The 20728-nt window shown below is 32.7% G+C and overlaps 1 protein-coding gene across 1 annotated transcript; it reads left to right on the forward strand.

Annotated features, from left to right (window-relative positions):
• Nucleotides 1-8157: 8157 nt before the first annotated feature.
• On the forward strand, nt 8158-20606 carry LOC113863124 (3-hydroxymethyl-3-methylglutaryl-CoA lyase, cytoplasmic-like). Its single transcript, XM_027496555.1, has 9 exons — nt 8158-8262; nt 9168-9307; nt 9800-9980; nt 10289-10468; nt 17954-18034; nt 18112-18275; nt 18911-19047; nt 19635-19750; nt 20152-20606. Exons 1-9 carry the CDS (start codon nt 8158-8160, stop codon nt 20398-20400), a joined length of 1353 nt encoding a protein of 450 aa, XP_027352356.1. The 3' UTR covers nt 20401-20606.
• Nucleotides 20607-20728: the final 122 nt, after the last annotated feature.

Here is a 20728-nt window from a genome sequence, read left to right on the forward strand (position 1 = left end):
AGCATTGTTTATATTTTCTTTTGGATTTTGTCACTTTCTTAGTTCTTTATGGATTTTTAAAAAGAAGTAAATGCATAAAACTTTTAACATTTTTAATCTGCTTGACAGTAGACAAAGAAGTATAATATCTTGCATCCTTTTGTTTTTATCTTAATTTTCTTGCAACATATTTAAGTTCTTTTTCTTTATTTCTTCTCAAAGGCTTCTTTCAATAACATCTTAACTTCAAGTGGAGTTTTTTTACATGCATTTATATCATTTCTTATTCTCATTTAATATCTTTTAACTCTAATGACTCTTTTGTTAGTAGTTTTCTATAAAAGTCACATCATATGTGACATTCTTCCTACTATCAAAATTGTTCCATTGTCATGTTATGTTGTTATGACAATGTTGTCACTAGTGGGTTTAAACAATCTCTAAGAAGCCATTAATATTTATGTTGTTGTAAAAGAAGCAACTTTAGTGGACTAATGCATGTACTGTTTGGTCGCGTGAAAGATGTCATAACTATTAACTAGTGAGGGAGATGACAAAAAAGGAGTTCATAATTTTGGATCATCTAGAGAGACGATGCATGAAAAAAAATATACTAAAGAGAACAAAAAATATAGAATTGAATAAGGAGATTAGACAAAATGAAAATGGAAGATAAAATATAATAGTCAAAACCCAACAAAATACAAAAAGAGAATAAATAAGAGAAGATGACAACTTTTGAGGAAAGTAGCCAACCAATAAACCAATAAAAAAAATAGAGCAATTAGTTGAAAACGTCGAATGAATAGAGGAAGAGTACTTAGATTCATAAAAAAAAAAAATGCAAGAAGTGGCTGGAAAAATTTTAAGAACCTAAAAGTTGTTGGACATAATGAGAATAACAATTACAAAGATTAAAACATAAAAATGGGAAAATATTGAATGGTTTCTTGTAACCTATTTTTTAAATTTCTCATTTTTACTTGAAAACCCTAAAATGCTATAATTTAAATATGGGGTTTAAGTTATATAATCACACTAATATGAGATTTATGTCATATTTACACATATAGATTTTGAAAAAGCACCACTAACAATTTTTCTTTACTCAAAGATGAATAGTTTGAATGCAACCATGAATAGTACTTCATGCAGGATGAACAGAGCCTTCCAACCTTTCAAAAAATATTTGGTCCCTAAGAAAATCATTCATTGGTACATTGCACATCAAATCACATTAATTTGGACATTTGAAAAATTGTCAATGACAACTTTTACCGTGTACAATTGAGTCACATGAAAGTTGAGGGAAGAAGGGAGTTGTTCTAGGCCTAGTAAATTTGCCACCGATAATTTTTGAGGTTATAAATCACACCAAAATTTGTTTATAATGTTATAAGAGGCTTTTTTGGTTTATGATTCACATATGGATTTAAAAATTTTTCTATATTCCTTCTTTCACGAAAAAATTATAGACAACTAACTTGTCCATAAATCCGTCTATAATACTAAAATTTGTTAGTAACCCTTACAAAACTTGTTTGTAATTTATGTGTTTTTAAGAGTGGAATTGCATAATTTAGCAATTTTCTTTTCTATTTTTTGTTTGTTTGCTTTTCTTTAATCAATATACGTTATTGTTGTTGTGATTTGTTTTTTTTTTAAACCAATTCTCATTAAAAGAATTAAAAAAATTATTGTTTAGATGAAAAGTAACTAAATGAACATTATTAAATCATATTTCATTATTTCAGTGCTTTGTCTTTACTCTTTTAAAATAGGAAGTTTATATTGACCTATACTCAGTCTTATGACTTTATGCATTTGACCTAGTTGTTTTATTACTTTGTTTTAATTCTTTTAAAATAAGTTTCATAAGTTTAATAACTTACTTTTTTTGCATATTATGACATTTGGTAGATATATAAATAATAAAACATAAAAAGAGAAAAAATGTAATAAATAATGTAATATAAGTAAAAAAGATAATAAAAAAGAAAATATAAAAAAATATAAATAAATGAGATGTAAGAAACTTGAATTCTTATTTAAAAAGGAAGAAAAAAATTATAATGATTATCCAATCATCTACAAAATTGATAATAATTGTTCTATAATATTAATTAATTTTTTTTATTATAAACATATAGCAAAATACACTGAAAAACATAATGAAAATGCATCTATAGCATTTTCTTGCAAGAAATTACTTTTAATACTTAATCAATATTTTAAAAATACTTATCAACATTCTTCTATAAATAAAGAAAAAAATATTTATTTATTTTAAGGCTTAATTATATTTTTAATCCATATAAATATTGGATATTTTGTGATAAGTTCTTATAATATTTTTTTGTTATGATTTAATTTTCTAAAAAATTAAGAAGTTAGGATTTAATCTATGCCGTCAACTTTATTCTATTAAGTGCTGAGTTAGCTGACAGAAGAGTTGCGAATAAGTCCCCCTTAGTATATTTTATATAATTGTGAATAAGTTTTCTTTCCTTCTATTAAGTACTGAGTTAGCTAACAAAATACTTACCAACATGTCATATTATTTAAAATTTATATTTTTTATTATTTAAAATTAATATTTATAAATGAGTTTCTTAGCATATTTTATATAATTGTGAATAAGTCTTCTTCTCTTTACCCTAACCCATTTTTAATATCCCAACATCTTCCCTTCCCTCTCCCGTTTACCCCAACCCTTCTCCCTTTCCCCTGGAAATCGCATAACAATTGTATGTCATATCTAAATCAAATCTATCTTTGTAACGTCCCAAATTTTGGTAATATTAATTATTATTATTCTTATATATATATATATATATATATATATATATATATTCATATGTGCGTTGATTTATCTGAAAATGATGCTTTATGTGTATTAAGTACATGGATGTGTGTATATAAGTGTATGTATGACTGGATAGGTTAAAAATGGGCTAAGTGCCTAAGTGCGAGGCGTAAACCCGGCTGTTCTCGCTGCAGCGATAGGATTCTTACTGTAGCGAGAGGGCCCTGGGAGGAAGGACTAGAACTTTCACTTTCTCGCTGTAGGAGAGACATCTCGCTGTAGCGACAGAGCGACAGTTTGGGGTGTATTTCTGGGTGCAGTCTCGCTGTACTGAGATTCTGCAGAAACTAGAGTGTAGTTTTCTCTGATTTTTTCGCTGTAGCGAGAAGACGTGTCGATGCAGCGAGAATATCTCGCTGTAGCGAGAGTGTCGCGACCAGAAAGGGGTTTAAAGGGGGTTAAAGTTTAGGGAGAGTTATTTCTCCCTTTTCCTTCAATCCTCTCATGCCCAAAGCCTTTTTCCACCAATTAAATTGCCTCCAAAGCTGTTTGGGAGCTTGATTGAAGATTGAATCCGTGTGGGGAACGCTTGGAGGTAAGTTTTAATGGTTAGGGTTTCGATGTTTCATTCTCTTTCTCTGTTTTCGTGGTTTCCTTGGGTTCTCATGGAGTTTCTCCATGTGTTTAGGATGAAATTCGTGAGGGAGAGTACTTCTTAGTGGATTTAGTGTGTAGGACATCGATCCAAGGTAAGGGGTTCTATCCTACTATTTTGTGCAATGAATTGTTATTATTCTGCTTAATATTGTGTTGTGGCCAAGTTAGGGGGTGGAAAATTGCTGAGAAATGTAATGTGGGCCATGTGCCGTGATATGTGAACGTTATGTGTGTTGACCCGAACTTTATGGATGTGGATTGTATGTAAATGTTGCATGATAGATGAATATTGGCTATGTGCCGTGTGATGTGAAATGAATATGGGCCTAGTGCCGTGTATTTGAATACAATATGGGCCGTGTGCCGTGTGTAAGCATGATTATTGCATGCGTGAATGAAATATATTTGTAAATGGGCGTATTAGCGCCGTTGTAATGTGCTGTGAATGGTTTAGCAATACACTGAGGGTGTGAAAGATGAGGACAGTAGGAATACCTTGGGGAGGAGAGAGTGGTGGTGACATCGACTGCAGAATAGGTGCACCATAGGCCACACACTCTCTTCCTAATTAGACCTCTGACCACTATCTTTATTGAGCGACCCGTGACTGCTCACGTGGTATCCGTGAGACGGGGGTAACAAGCGACCATTCATGGTGTAAATCTGTGATCACAGTACTATAGTGAGTATGGCTGGTATACGTATGCATGAATTTGTGTTTTGTACTTATGGATGTGAATTGCTGCCTTTGATTGTGTTTGTTTAATGTATTGAAAATGTGCTGGAGGTGAGACTCTACTTTGATTGCGTGTTTTTGGTAGTGTAGAGTACTCGCCCTTATATTCATTTTTCAGGTAATCAAGACGATCAGCACCGGACTCAGTGAAGGGGTGGATGGAACTGCTATAGGACTTAGGATTTTATTTTGGAAAACTGTTGTATTTGAATAAGTCCTGTAGCAACTATTTGGTATGATTTGTAACCCGTTTCTTTATTTGAAATGGTTAATGAAACTTGAATTAAAAATGAAAATTTTATTATTTTAAAAATTTGCAAAATTTCTTATTTATTGAAATTAAATTTAAGGTATTACAATCTTCCTATAATAAAGCATAAGAGTTAAAAATATTAAAATAAAAGAAAAACGAAATAAGTATGAAAGATGAGTCAATTCTTTAGAAAAATTAGTGTTGTTCCTTTTCAAAATAATAAATTTGATAGAATAATGTTAGTTTGTATCTAAAACTAATAATCGAATATGCAAGAATATAATGCATTAATTAAGCACTATTAATTTGATTATTCATTAGATAAAATAAAGAGAGTGACCATCTTGGTCATGATGGGAAAAATTACATTTTTGTTATTAAAAATGTTAGAATACAAAAACAACTCTTTAATATGAGGAAATAAACATAGGATTCTAGAAAACTACTTGAAAAACATAGTATTTTAAGCATACATCTTTCTACTAATTTTGTTGCAATTCTAGTTTACATGTAATTTGACAAAATGCAGGAGTAAAGTTGAAAGAGGAGTGAGGATTGGGATTGGAATAAGGTAAAGGGAAGGAGGAGAGGTAAGGGTTAGGGGAGGGTGCAAGAATGAGGCTGAGAGAGGGTTGGGGTTGGGGTTGGAGTGAGATAAAAGGGATGAAGAGAGAATGGGGGTTGGGAGAAGGGTGAGGGTTGGAGTTGGAGTGACTTAAAGGGGAGAAGGAGGGGGTGGGGGTTAGGGGAAGGTGTGTAAATGAGGTTAGGGTGAGGTGGGGTAAATGAGGAGAGGAAGAGGAGGGGGTATAGAGAGGGGAAGGGGTTGGTGGTGGAGTAGCAGAGAAGGGAAAGAGAAAAAGGGTGATTGTAAACTCTTTATTTGTTTGTTTGTTTGATAAATGTTCTAATATTGGATAGTGTTAGAATATGCTTTACATTGAATGGAATAATGTTTATTAGAGTTTTGATGCAGAGAATCTCGCTCAGGCGAGGCAGGTCTAACTCAAGTGAGACTGAGCGCTCAAAACCATATGTTTTTAAGATAACCTTGTTTAAGCGAGATATGATGGAGTTGGCCTAACTGCCCTCTTACCCAAGCGAGTTGAGTCGCTCAGGTAAGGACTCATAAGAAAAATGTCCAACTCTCTAAACGTTGTTTCGCTTAGGCAAAAATGATCCTCGCTCAAGCGAGAATATTAGAAAATGCTTGGAGAGATCATTGTTTGGTGTTCTTGCTAGGCAAAATATGTCTCACTTAGGCAAGAACGACCTCGCTCAAGCAAGAGGTGCTTGCTCAAGCGAGAATGTATGGGCTGAGGGGTATTTAAGAGATTTTCAGCCTGAAAATTTTATTTCACTCCAAATCTTACATCTTCTCTCAACTTTCTCTAAACTCTCCCTCTCTCTTCTCAGATAAAACCTCATCAAACTCCAATCACTCCTCGAATCCGAACTTGAACGTCAAATCTAAGCAACTCTAAGTAAGTTTCTCTAGGTTTAACTCTATTTTCTCTGTTCGTTTCTCTTGTTTTTCATTTCTCAAGGATATCTCTTGATACCTAGGAAAACTTCTATTGTTGAACTATAATCTTCATCGATTTCTCTTTGAATACTCACCTTGAGATAATGAGAGCTCTATTTTATCATTTTAGTTAAATGTATATTTTGTATTCATGGAGACATGTTTATATGATCATGATTGAGAGAATATATGTTTGAGTGATATGTGTTTGATTGGTTAGTTGGGTGACTATGTTGTGTTTATATGGAAACATGATGATGTATATTAGATGTATTGGATGTGATGTGTATCTATTGATTGAAATGTTCAAATTGTATGGATAATATGTGAATGACCTGATTATGAAAATTTTATGTAATGTTATGAGGGAGTGCTTAGTTGGTTCTCCATCAACCAATTCAACATCTAATAGAAGAGAATTGATAATAAAGACTAAATTTTAACTTTTTAACATTTCAAAACTAAATCATAACAACAAATTTTATAAAGACTTATCACAAAATATTTAATATTTATAGAGATCAAAAATATAATTAAGCCTTATTTTAAAATTCAATCACTGCTTATTTTTTATTATATTTTTAAATATTAAAATAGAATACAAATTTTGAATTAAAAAACCTTAAAATGGACAAATGAATAAAAAGTACTTGCATATAATAACATTGGTTTCCTATTTAGTTTAATTTTTCTTTATTTTTTAATTGATAATTTTTTATATGTTTAATTTTTAAAAAAATAAATTAAATACAAATAATTAAGATTAAAAATTGAAATTTTTTCATGTAATTAAGTAGCATAGTTTTCCAATTTTGATGTTTATTTTTAGTTTGAAGTTAGTATTTTTTATGTGTTTGTATTTATTAAATGTTAAGACACACTTACACCTCATTTTGGGTGCTAGCTAAGAGGTTATGATGAACTAAAAGATAAGTGAAATATTATTAAGTGTCATGTGCTTTGAATTGAAAGTTGAAACAATCAAAGGTGAAATGCATAAATGAGAATGTTGTTAAGAGTACAAACATGATTAAATAAAATAAATCTAATAAAAATAAAATAAAATTTGAGATGAACTGAGACGTAATTTACTTAAAGCAGATAAGTGATTTCTAATCAACATAAAATTATAATAATAAATAACGATAAATTTAACGAGTATTTTTTTCATGATAACTTTAAATAGAGTGATAACAGTAAAAAAGTAGTTTGACCAAATTTAAATATTTAACTTTGGATAAAAACAAAATCTCATGAAATTATATAATTGGTGAAAAGTTTGACACACCATATTAATGAACCATAATCATATGTCATTCTAAACACAAATCATATGTTTAATAACGAATGGGAATATGAAATATTCACATTAGACGCTCCCTAAAGTAGCTTTTGCATTTTAAACATGCATATAGGATTCACAGTCTTATATCCAAACACGTATAAAAACAAAAACGATAAAAATCCTCTCGTCCTTAATTCAGATTCAAAGTCTAGAAATCATATACAGTAGTGTTAGTCCACAAAAGATTATTAAATAATGGTTTCTATGGTGGGGAATAAAATAAAAAATTCAAATACAAATGAAGGTTCTTAATATATTTATATTTTAAATGTATTTATTTCGTTTTATTAACATCTTTAATTAGTTTATTGTTATTAAAATTAATTGCTACAGTATGTTCCTTTGGGCTATTAAATATCCAACAAATATGGGCTTCTAGCCTGTAGTATTGAACTCATTATGGGTTTTTGGGATGGAAAAGTGGTACAGTTTTGTTCACATAAAAATTTTGTGACCTGAGCCTGTGGACCTGAAAGAGAAGTGGACCCCAAGAACAACATATTTAGCTATTATTGAGCTTGGCGCTTTCTGTGATGCTCTCAATTGGTTTAGGCACGACGAAAAGTATCATATTAATCTTTTAACAATTAAAGTGTCATTGAGGTCTTTATTTTTAAGAAATTAATTTTTATCCCAATTTGTTTTAAAATTTGTATTCTTTATTTTCATACTTGGTTTGAAGTTTGAACTTTCGAGTTTAAAAATAAGATGAAGGGATTCTGTGAAGATTCTTGAATGAACAAAAATAATATTAAACCACAATTTAGAATACATCATAAACCTTAGTAAAACTCTAACAAGTGTGCTGAGATTTCTGAAGAAGTTCGTCCCTCTGGTCCAGGGTTGTGCGCTCCAAATGGCTCGGCGTTTGATTCCACTGTTGAATCGGGTTTTGGGGGAGAAAATCGTCCCTCCATCAAAAATCAACACTGGCATTTTGGTACCCGAGAAATCTTCCCAGGTTCATTCTTCCAATCCCTTTTGCTTCATGCCCATTTCATTTCCTCCTTTTGGCTATTCGCATCTCAAAATTTCATCTTGCTTTAGTAGTCTGGGGGAATTTAAATTGCTACCTGGCTGGGTAATAATGCTACCAAGCAAATACCAGTTGTTCTAATTGTTTTTGGATTGTGATACTCTAGTTCTTTGTATAGTAATTGTTCTAGTGTATTTCCAGTAACTATTCCTTCATACCCATTTCATTTCCTCCTTTTGGGTATTCACTTTTCATCTCAAAATTTCAATTTGCTTTAGTTTTTCCATATTGCGCTTATTCCATCTTCCCTGTTACTTTTTTTTTTCTTTCAAATTTTATTCTGCTGCTGGTAGTATAAGGGAATTTAAATTGCTACCTGGCTGGGTAATAATGCATGCTGTACTCATTACTCAATAGGGACTCATAAATCGTAGCACATTCTTGTGACTAATAGTTTCTTTATGCCACATATTTGGATGGACATGTTAATAAATGATCGTGTGCTCAGCCCGTTCAGGTTCCATTAGATATGTGCTATAGTTAAGTTTAGTGTAGATCATGCATAGGATAATGGAAATTTTCTCCCAATTATATCTTGCTTGATAAGCAATGTAAGGCTACCAAGCAAATGCCAGTGGTTCTTTGGGATTGTGTTTGTATTGTGATACTTTTGTTCTTTGTATAGTAATTGTTTTCGTGTATTTTCAGTCGCTATTTGAATTTGAAAATTTGAGTTTTCATGGTTCATAATTCGTTTTCAAGTCTAGTGTTTCATTTTCTTTGGACTGAAAAATGACAATTAGTCACTGCATTCATACATTTTGTGTTGCATTCTTGATTCGTTGAAATACATTTACTGAGCTGATAAATTTTTACATGTTTTAATTTAGCTGAAATCTGGAAAAGCTATTGCTGTTGGCTCTGACATTCACAGTAAGGATGGGAAGGTAATTCCTGTGGCTATAATGGAAGGTGACACTGTTCTTTTGCCTGAATATGGAGCAACTGAGGTGAAGCTTGGTAACAAAGAGTATGTATATGTTTTTTTATAATATATTTATTTGTTTGCCTCCTTTTTACCCTCACAGAATCCTGCAACTTGATCCTAAAGTTTAATATGCTGCTAGGTATTAAATATTGCACGATAGCTCTCCTACAGCGGTGACATGATCCATTGAAATACTGTCAAGTGTTAGCTTTTAGTTAGACCACCTCAACTAGAGGAACTAAAAACAATAGTGTAGAAAAGTAAAGATTATATTCCAACAAAAATTTTTACAAGGACTAAGTCTAAATTATTTAACTTTTACAAAGACCAAACTCTTAATTAGTAATAAATTAATATTTGGGTCAAGTGTGTGTGTATACACTGCAGAAAGACTCTAATATACTTATATGTGGTTTGGTTTTATACTTCTTGCTGATTTAATTAATTATGACAGTTTATTAAAATTTTTCAAGGTAATAATGGCCATTACCTTAAACATTGTGTTCTTTATTTTCCCAATCTTGAATGCACTAGGGAAATTACAAACACAAGAGAAGCTAGTAATGCATATGACAAATACAATATAAAAAGTTTGTCTGGATGCCTGAACTGGACTTCAAGGCCAAATGATAATAGTCTTGCTACCTGCCATTTGCTAAGTCGTCATTTTACATCTGAACACAATGATGGATGCACAAAGGAGTTCTCAAGGAAGGTGCAGTTGATCTTATGTATACTATATTTTCCTCGTATTGTTATGTATTTTAACTTGGAAGTTGTTGTTAAGCAAGAAAGAGAACACATGCTTAACTTGATACATAATTATAGCTGTTATGTCAAACCTATAATTTTATTTTCATGAAAATGTATGTTCATTTTTATTTTATATTTCAATTTTATACATTTAATTCTGATGGAAGTAGCATGATGTTTTGATGATTAACATTTCCTTGCTTTAACATTTTTTCTTCTGATCTTTCATTGCTGGAGAGTTTATGACTAATAATAAACGCAATGCTTCAGCTTCTTGCAAGTATTCCAGACTTTGTAAAGATAGTGGAGGTTGGTGCAAGGGATGGATTGCAAAATGAGAAGGCTATTGTTCCTACTGATGTAAAAGTTGAGTTGATAAACCTGCTTGTTTCTACTGGGCTGTCTATTGTTGAGGCAACAAGTTTTGTCTCACCAAAATGGGTACCACAAGTAAGAGTCTATTATTTTTCTAAGAAACACTCAATCATTTGTGATTTTCTATTAATATTGTCAACAATGTGTAGAGACTCTTATATTTATAAGGATACATATGTAATCCTAATAGGCTAGGCCTGTTATTATAATACTAACATAAATCCTAATTCTAGTAAGTCTATTATAGCTATTCATAACACTCCCTTTCAAGCTGGAGCATAGATATTAATCATGCCCAGCTCATTACAAATATAATTGCTCCATGTCCCATTTAAAACCTTTGTAAACACATCTGTTAGTTAGTCGCCTGTCCTAACAAGAGAGATGGATATTAGCTTCTGCTGAACGTTTTTTCAAATAAAGTGACAATCTATCTCAATATATTTCATCTGTTCATGAAAAATTAGATTTGAGGCGATGTATATCGCTGCCTGGTTATCACACCAAAGTTCATAGGCTTAGTGCTACCAAATCCTATCTCTTCCAACATATGTTTCAACCACATCAACTCATAGAAAGTCTGAGCCATTGCCTTGTATTCTGATTCCGCACTCGATCTCGATATAACGTTTTACTTCTTACTTTTTCATGAAATTAAATTACCTCCCAAGAATACACATTATTCGGTAGTAGATTTTCTATCCATATATCCTGCCTAATCAGCATCAGAAAACGCTTCTATCTGTGCATGTCCATGATCTTTGTACATAATTCCTTTTTCTGGTGCTTTTTTCAAATATTTCAAAATGCGGATTAGTGCTTCCCAATGAGTATCCGTTGGAGATATCATAAACTGGTTAACAACACTCACAGAAAAAGCAATATTCGGCCTTGTGATAGTCAATAAATTCAGCTTGCCTACTAATCTTCTGTATTTCTGTAGATCTGCAAAAAGAACTCCATCTACTGTCAGTTTCACTCTTGACTCCATAGGTGTCTCACATGATTTAGCTTCTTTTAGTTCGGTCACAGTCAATAAGTTTAAGACATTTTCTCTGTGAAAGGAAGATTCCTTGCTTGGAGTACATAACTTCAATACCCAAGAAGTATTTCAAAATTCTCAAGTTTTTTGTCTGAAATTTGGTTTGAAGAAATTTTCTTAGGTTGTTGATTCCTTCTTTGTTGCTACTTGTAATAATAATATCATCAACATAAACAACAGGTAAAATACAATCAAGGTTAGTTTGTTTGTAAAACACTATATGATCACTCTCACTCATCACTAATCCAAATTCTAGAATCACGCTACTTAATCTCCCAAATCATACTCTAGGTGACTGCTTCAAGCCATATAATGACTTTTTTAAATAACACCCTCTTCCACACTCTCCTTGAGTAACAAAGCCAGGTAGTTGATCAATGTACACCTCTACCTGTAAGTCTCCATGTAAGAATGCATTCTTGATATCTAATTGGAATAATGGCCAATGATGCATAGCCGCAAGAGAGATGAAGATGCTAACAGATGAGAGTTTAGCAACTGGAGAAAACGTATTAGTGTAGTCAACGCCATAAGTTTAGGCATACCATTTTGCAACAAGTCGTGCCTTCAAAGGAGTCAAAGAACCATCCGAATTAACTTTCACAGTGTAAACCCATTTACAACTAATAGCCTGTTTTTCCTTGGGAAGAGGAACTAAATCTCAAGTATCATTCGTCTCAAGAGCCAACATTTCTTCTTCCATAGCATGTCGTCAACCATCATGACTGAGGGCATCTACAAGGGTCTTAATAACAGAAAGAGAGTCTACACCATCCATGAAAGATTTAGACATAGAGGATAAATGAGCAGACGTCACATAAGATGAAATAGGATAGGTTCAAGATTTCTTACTCTTACGGATAACAATAGGAAGGTCAAGGTTAGACATAGGATCTGTTGATACTTGAGGAAATAATGGTAGAGGTTGAGTACCATCTTAAATATCATTAGGCATGGGAGGCGCATCATCTGAAGGCTGTTTTGGCCAGCAAGAGTATGTTCGCTCAAAAAACTTGAAACCTATATCAACAAGAGCTGGAGGTGCAACAGGATGTGTAGATTGGACAATAATATAAGTCAAGAAAGATTCATCTACCTCATACATGGACTCAGAAGATGAGGACTTAAAGAGTGGAAGACTTTCAAAGAAAGACAAATATGGACCAAAATCAGGAGAAAAATAACGATAACCTTTTTGTGACCTCAAATAATTCAAAAACACATTTTTGGGACTTTGGATCAAATTTAGTTACCTGAGGACGAACATCAAATACAAAACAAGTGCAGCCAAAAACTTTAGGAGGTAAAGAAAAAAGAGATTGTGATGGGAAAAGCATAGAGTGGGGAATCTCACCGTGTAACATAGATGATGACATGCGATTAATTAAGTATGCAACAATAAGAACAACTTCGTCCAAAAAATTTAAGGAACTTTCATTTTAAACATTAGAGCAAAGGCTAACTCCATAAGATGACTTTTACTTTAGTTACTCCATTTTGTTGTGGAGTAACAATATAAGAGGACTAATGAAGTATGTCATGTTTATTCATAAAACTAGTGAAGGATGCAGAAAAATATTCTGTAGCATTATTATTTCTAAAAATGTGTACACAAGTATTAAATTGAGTTTTAATTTCAGCACAGAAATTACAAAATATAAAAAACCTTTAGATATGAATTTCATCAAAAACAGCCATGTTACATGAGAATAATTATCCACAAAGGTAATAAAATATTTAAAACTAGATTTAGAAATAATTGGACAAGGACTTCACAAATCAGAATGAATAATTTCAAATGGGGCATGAGCCCTTCTATTTAAATGAGGTAAATAAATATTAAGATAATGTTTAGCAAACTAACATGACTCACACTAAATATTAGACTCTATACTAGGACATAATTTTCTAAAAACTCTTAAAGACGGATGATCCAGACGACAATGAAGTTGGAAATGAGACACTTTTTCGCTCTTAGAAGCAATAGAAGCTTGTGGAAGTCCTTCTTTTTCTAATAGATACTACTCATTAGATACCCTACCTCTACCAATAATCATCTGTGTCACCAGATTTTGAAAAATACAAGAATTAGAAAAGAATTTTAATGAGCAATTTAATGATGAAGTAATTTAGCTAATGGACAACAAATTTAAGGAGAATTGAGGCAAATATAAAACAAAAGATAAAGGTAAGGTTGAAACTAGGGTGGTACATCTGCTGCCCTTAATATGGACACTAGAACTATCAACGAGTGTTACAGAAGAATGAAAACTGGGTAGACAAAAAGAGGAAAGGATACCTGAATCCCCAGTTATATGACCAGTAGTGCCAAAATCAATGATCTAATGCCTGGAAGAAGCTGAAAGATATGCAATAAAGGAAAAGATAAAGGTAAGGTTGAAACTGGGGTGGTATACCCGCTGCTCTTAATATGGACACTAGAACTATTAGCGAGTATTATAGAATAATGAGAACTGGGTAGACAAAAAGAGGAAATGATACATGAATCTCTAGTCATATGATCAGTAGCGCCAAAATCAATGACCCAACACCTGGAAGAAGAGGAAAGATGCAGTAGGATTACTTTTTTGGACAAAAGTGGCTGTAGAGGATATAGACGGTTGTTGAAAAATCTGAAACTGAGTATACTGAATAAATTTCTCAGCACTCATATGCACAGTACGTCCTTTCTCCTGAGTAGCTTTATCAGGTTGAGACATCGAGTTAGCAAAGCGGGAATTATCTTGTAAGTGAAAAAACGACTAATTCTGTGGAGGATGAGTGCATTGATTTTGATAATGGCAAAATTTGTCACAGTCATAGCACTGTACATTACCATGACCTCCACTACACTCATGGCTATGACTACCTCTACCACTTCTACCACCACGGTTACCGTATTGGGCTACCAAGACAGAGTGGTCAGGAGACTCATTTTCTGTAGTGCTCTTAGGTTCCTCAAAGGAAGACTACGTAACTCTAGAGAAGACATCAGTAGGATTATCAAGTTCGGAGAGCCAACTCAAAGTCATGAGTTTCTACTGTTGCGCTATCATCTTGTCAATAGTTTTGCAAGCTAAAAGAGATTGTATCTTTTCAATATGCTTCTTAAACTCCAAAAGATAGTTCATTAGCTTTCGCTTATTCTGTTTGGGTCAATAAATTTCCTGCAAGAGAGCATACAACCGATTCTAATTATCAGATTTTCAAAAAATAAATTACAAGAAGTCTCACAACTCCTTCACGGTTTTGCAATGGGTAATAATCGCTTGTATTCGCCTATCAACATAATTTACTAGCAACGCAAGGATCTTTTTGTCGCGTATTTTTCATGTGTCAACATCCTTAGGATTGACAGGTGTCATTTCAATCAAATTACTATCCTTTTCCATTCCACCTAGGCTAATCTCAACCAAATACTTCCACTCTATATAGTTTGTACCGTCTTCATCCAGCTTAACATCAGTAAGTTTGGATAGAGATACAACCTCCGTAACAGCCCCCTTATGTTGCGCATCTTGGTTATTACTTTCAGATTATATATCTACAAATAGTGATGGAACTACTTGGTTTTTCGTCTCAATGGCTACATTGAATTACTGCATATTCTAGCCATTGGGAAACATTTTCATCCCCACAGTAGCCATGGTCGGCCTTTTCTGAAGCTATTGGATTTTTTTTATTTTTATTTTTTGAGCGGCAGTGCCAGTGAGGGAGGAACCTTAGGAGGCTTTGATACCATATAGAATTAAGAGAGAAAGAGAGAGCACAAAGAGAGACAGATTAGTGTGTTAGAATTAGATAAATGCTCTACAATGTGTAGAGACGCTTATATTTATAAGGATACATATGTAACTCTAATAGGCCAAACCCGTTACTATAATACTAACATAAACCCTAATCCTAATAAGTTTATTATAACTATTCATAATAATTTTCAAGCTTTTTGCATTCATATAAAGAGGAAATATCTTTACAAATCATATATTTTAGTTAATTGCTTGAGTTGCAAGATTCAATACAATTCATCACATGATCAATTCGTATCATGTGTGGTACATGCATGAATTTGTGCAATTCCATATCTTTATTATCAATCTTAGATAGGAGCACATAGTAGTCAACCCCAAAATGCTATAGTGGTGTAGCACATAACAAGATGATTGCTATTTTGAAAATTTTATATAAATTACATAACTTATATATATATATATATATATATGGTTTAAAATTTAAAAAAATAAATACTAGAATTCATGATATATTCATAATTAACAAAAAATATCATTAGTCTTAGGCAAAACATACAAGTATATAGCAACAAGAGTCAAGGAAATAAACAAGTTTGCTTAAAGTAACAAAACATTGAAGATCCAAAAAAAGTTCTCCTTTATGGGAATCATCAATCATCCTCTTTTAAGATCCAAGTATTCTTTTTTTATCACTTTTCACCAATACTAAAGTGGTAGATTTCTTCCTCCCCATCATCTTCAACTTCTTCATTGGTATCTATTACTTCATCATCTTCTTCAATGACTTCCTTTCCTTTTCCCTAGTGGTTGAAGGCCTTGATGAAACTTCCCTTTGGTTATATTATTAGCAATATCTCGTCAAGTTAGACTATCTTCATCAAAAACCAAATCATCTTCATCATTTCTACCTGCTACCCATTTCTCTCTTTAGCAACTCGCTGCTATAATTAATATCATCTAAAAGAATGAGATAAATCACAACACAATAGTCAAAGTGCTCTTTTAGTGCTTGGTACTTAATACTAATCATGTCTTGCAACTTTTGATGCTCAAGCATGTCTCTTGTTTTAATTGATCTATGTTATAGCTTTTAACAAAAAATGAATGAGTTTCATAGTTGTCACATGAACTCTATAAATTTAAATTATTTAACTTACATGTTCAAAAGTACTCCAATTACGCTTGCATTCTGGTGAACTACAAGTGAAGCTTAGTACTTTAACAATTTAACAAGATTTTGCAAACTTGGAGAAAGTACCCCATACATCTGCCACTACTCAGCTGTAATGCAATAGCTTATTATGTAATTGTTATCTAAATAAATTTATTTAAAAAGAAAAAATTACACTTTCACTTACCTTGAGCTACTATGTTCCTTTGCCCTATTGCTGCTTTTAAACTAAAGAGATCTCCAGTTTTCATGTATATTGATAATTCATTCGAAATCTTATTCATAACTTTTTCATTTTTACTAAGCCTTTTAATGCATTTATAAAGTTTCTTCATCACTTTGGCATTAGGATCAATTCTTGGATTGCGTTCAAAAGATGGTGAAGTTTGCACTCCCTCTTGTATAAATGATTGAAAAAATTTCTGTATGTGTCTTCGTTTCTGTTAAAAGCATTTTGAATTGCCTCCTTAACCTTATCCATTGCTTCATAGATGTACTCCATTGCTGGTCTTTTTTCATTATAAACAAGCCTAAGAATGTTACGGACTTCAGTTGACATTGAAACTCAATTGTGACTTATGATTTGTTTCGTGAGATTTATGGTTAAGTTGATTTCTAAATTCCAAGTTTAAAATGATTACATTAAGTAGTATACATTGTTAAGATGTTTAACATTGGTTAAGAATATTCCTTATAAGACTTGAGTTAATCTCCTCCTATAAGATAGCTTGTTAGGTTCAATTTTATAATATACATAATTTATATGATATATTTTAAGCTATTTTTCATTGTGTTTCTAAATCTTAAAAAGGAGTATTTAAACCCTTAGTGTCATCCCATAGACTATTCTAATGAGCATTACATTCCCACTTTCTTATGTCTTCCCTTTTAAATAAGTGCTCCTCGAGATCGGCCAAATTTCAGTTTAAATCCAAATTTTGAACTGAGCACAGCCATGCTTAATATTGAGCACAAACATGCTAAGGAGATGCTAGATGTGCTTCACATTAGTATGGCTGTTCTCAAATTAGCACGACTGTGTCTTAATTCAGGCTTTGGTGAAGTACGGGTGAGCCAGCGAGGAGCATGGTTGTGTTCAATTTCAGTACAGCCATTCTCATTTTAACATGGCTATGCTGATGATTCTTCTTTAGTGAGGCATGGGCATGCATGATTTGCTGAGCACGGGATTGCTCAGGTGAACATGACTATGCAGGTTCGAAATTTCTTAAAAATGGTATATATTTGAATTCTTTTATGGACTAAAAAGCATCCTTAAGTTTCTTTACTTGTTTTTGCTACAATATAGGAAAAATATGTGAAAATAGATCAATTACTGAGCTTAAATAATTAAAAATTTACCTAAAATCTTACAAATAAACTGAATTACGACTCTTGGTTCTGTAATACAATTTATGATTCATAAATTAGTTTGACAATTTATGATTTGAATTGTAATTTGATAACCTACTTGATCTTTTCCCTCCCTCAATTCTTCAGAATTGTGTTTCAACTGTATATTGCTTTCAGACTCAAAATTAATGAATAATGGGATCCTCTGACAAACTAATTTTCATATTTTTAACTGAATTCAGTTGGCAGATGCAAAGGATGTATTAGCAGCAATTCAAAATGTTGAGGGTGCTAGATTTCCTGTCTTAACTCCGAATCTCAAAGTAAGAATACAGTGAACAGTGAAAAAATTATTTTATTCAGAATTTGTGAGATGATTATCTGATCCCCTTTATTCTAGGGTTTTGAGGCAGCTGTTGCTGCTGGAGCTAAAGAGGTTGCTGTTTTCCCTGCAGCTTCTGAATCATTCTCTAAAGCAAATCTTAATTGTGGCATTGAGGATAATCTTGCTCGTTGCCGTGACATTACTTTAGCTGCTAGAAGCTTCTCAATCCCAGTTCGTGGGTATAGTTTTCTATAATACTTGTCAATCTCTACCATAAATAGTGGATAATTTTTCTCATTTTCTGAAATGTGTTTCTATTTTCTTCTAGTTGAAACAGAAAGGACATTAGTATATATGAACACATCCTGATTTGAAGACAAGGGACATTATATTTTTCTAATAATCTTGAAGCATCACGTGTCAGCTATCAAATGTTTCCACTTTGCACTGTATGTATTTGAAGACAAGCAACTTTATATGGCTGTCTAAAAGGATGGCATTTAGATGTAGAATTTGTATTGTTTTAGTGATATCTGGTCAAAGGAAAGGTTTTTATTTCTATTTAATTGGAAATTGAAATCGTAGCTGATTTGTTATGTTAATGAATTAAGTGATGCTATTCTCATTATCAGATTATTGTCAACCATAATCTCTCCATATTGGAATTGCACTTGGTTGGATGAGAGATTACAGAAATTGTTTTGCAGACAGTAAATTGTGTCCTGGATCCTAGTTTTCCTTACTAAAATCTATTAACTTGTCCATGAAATTATTTGAATAATCTTAATGCAGTATTTTGTTAAATCTTCACTTTAAATTTCAATTTCATCATAGCAATTATATGATCAATCATGTGCCTGTGTTCCTAATTCAGATATATATCATGTGTTGTGGGATGCCCTTTGGAAGGAAATATTGCTCCAGCTAAAGTAGCCTATGTGGCAAAATCACTCTATGAGATGGGATGCTCAGAAATTTCACTAGGGGATACAATTGGTGTTGGTACACCTGGTAATGTTTCTCTCATTTGTTGTCTTTGAGTTCCACAAGCAATTTTCAGCTTTGGTTGTAGTGCTGGTGTATCTATGTGACATGTTAAAAAGGAATTTGTTAAAATGTAGTATTTTCTGAGGTATATAATTAAATATCAAGGGGATTGAGACCTGTGAAGTGAGAAAAAGGGTCATCATTCTTTCTGGAAAAGCCATTGTCTTTGTTAAATCTTGATACCTTCAACGGAAGTAATAGTTTGGGGCAGTTTCATATCAGCTTTAGTTATAAACAACACAATTTGAAGATTAATGTTATGACTTTTGACATAAGGCCCATGAGTAGAGCCCATCATAAAAGTCTAATCCATTAAATGGTAGTTTCATGACTTAAAGTACAACATTAAACGTTCTATTCTACTTTATATGGGATTCTTAGCAAATAACTGATTGTCTGCTGTCAAGACTATCGTACTTCTGATATGCAGTAAATGAGTATTTAATGAGTTCTTGCATCACTATCCAATATACTTCACTTTTATTGTCCTATCCGACTGTTTTGGTTTATCAAATATTCTGAGTTTGACTGAATCATGCTCATCTTTTAAGGTACTGTCATTCCGATGCTTGAGGCTGTTCTTGATGTTGTCCCAACTGACAAGCTTGCTGTCCACTTTCATGATACTTACGGCCAGGCGCTTTCAAATATTTTAATTTCACTTCAGGTAAATATTTCTTTTTCGGCATGCTGATATTTTATTGGAGAGCCTTTTTGCATGTGATTTTATTTTTTATTTAATATTAAGGGTAGTCCCCTCACAATCACCACAGCAAAATTAACTACTTATGGAAGATTTTTGGGTTACCTTTTCTATCAAAATGGTCAACCCTGTGCACTTGCCCCTTGTTATAACTTGTTCACTGACTGACATGAAGAAACTGAATTAACGTCCATGACATAGCAGTCTAAAAAACCGATTTATGTTTTTTTTATGTTTCAAGCTTAAACATGCAAGTGCAAGTACAACTATCTTGTTACAGCCTGGTAGAAATAATGAAAATTTTCAACTGCTGTGTATGCTTCAAATTAATTCCTATCTGGTTAAACCTGGTCATTATTTTATAGATGGGGATCAACACTGTGGATTCATCTGTCTCTGGTCTTGGAGGTTGTCCATATGCCAAGGGTGCAACTGGGAATGTTGCCACTGAGGATGTTGTTTACATGCTGAATGGACTTGGAGTGAAAACCAATGTGGACCTTAGAAAGCTAATTCTAGCTGGGGATTTCATCTGCAAGCATTTAGGACGTGCTTCTGGTTCTAAAGCAGCAACTGCTTTAAGTAAAGTTACAACTCATGCCTCCAAACTGTGAGTTTCTAAAGCTAGATCATGCAGAGTTTGCACGATGGGTAGAATTTTTACCCACTTCTGGGTATTTGTTATGTTGGTGCTCCCTTGCCGTGGGCCCTTCCTGTAGAAATAGCCAGCAAACACAAATGTAACACCGTTCAGTTCTGCTTGTGTTCTCAGTCAGTTGAGTTTGATTATTGAGACATTACATGGTGAACATGGGTAATCGGGAACCAAATTATGAAAATGCACAGTTCGTCCGATTTGACATTTTTTATAATAAAGTATTTGATGAAATCATGAATAAATTTCAATAATATTGTCATATTTGAACCAGTTTACCGAAAAAA

The sequence above is a fragment of the Abrus precatorius genome, unplaced genomic scaffold (genome assembly GCF_003935025.1).
Source record: "Abrus precatorius isolate BTA unplaced genomic scaffold, Abrus_2018 Scaffold3, whole genome shotgun sequence".
Taxonomy (NCBI): Eukaryota; Viridiplantae; Streptophyta; class Magnoliopsida; order Fabales; family Fabaceae; genus Abrus; species Abrus precatorius.

Bases quoted from the DNA above. Each gene is read 5' to 3' on its own strand.
- LOC113863124 (XM_027496555.1), top strand. From the start codon at position 8,158: ATGGCTCGGCGTTTGATTCCACTGTTGAATCGGGTTTTGGGGGAGAAA. The intron at 8,263-9,167 runs GTTCATTCTTCC...GTTTTAATTTAG, and splicing joins TACCCGAGAAATCTTCCCAG to CTGAAATCTGGAAAAGCTAT. The intron at 19,048-19,634 runs GTAATGTTTCTC...TCATCTTTTAAG, and splicing joins AATTGGTGTTGGTACACCTG to GTACTGTCATTCCGATGCTT.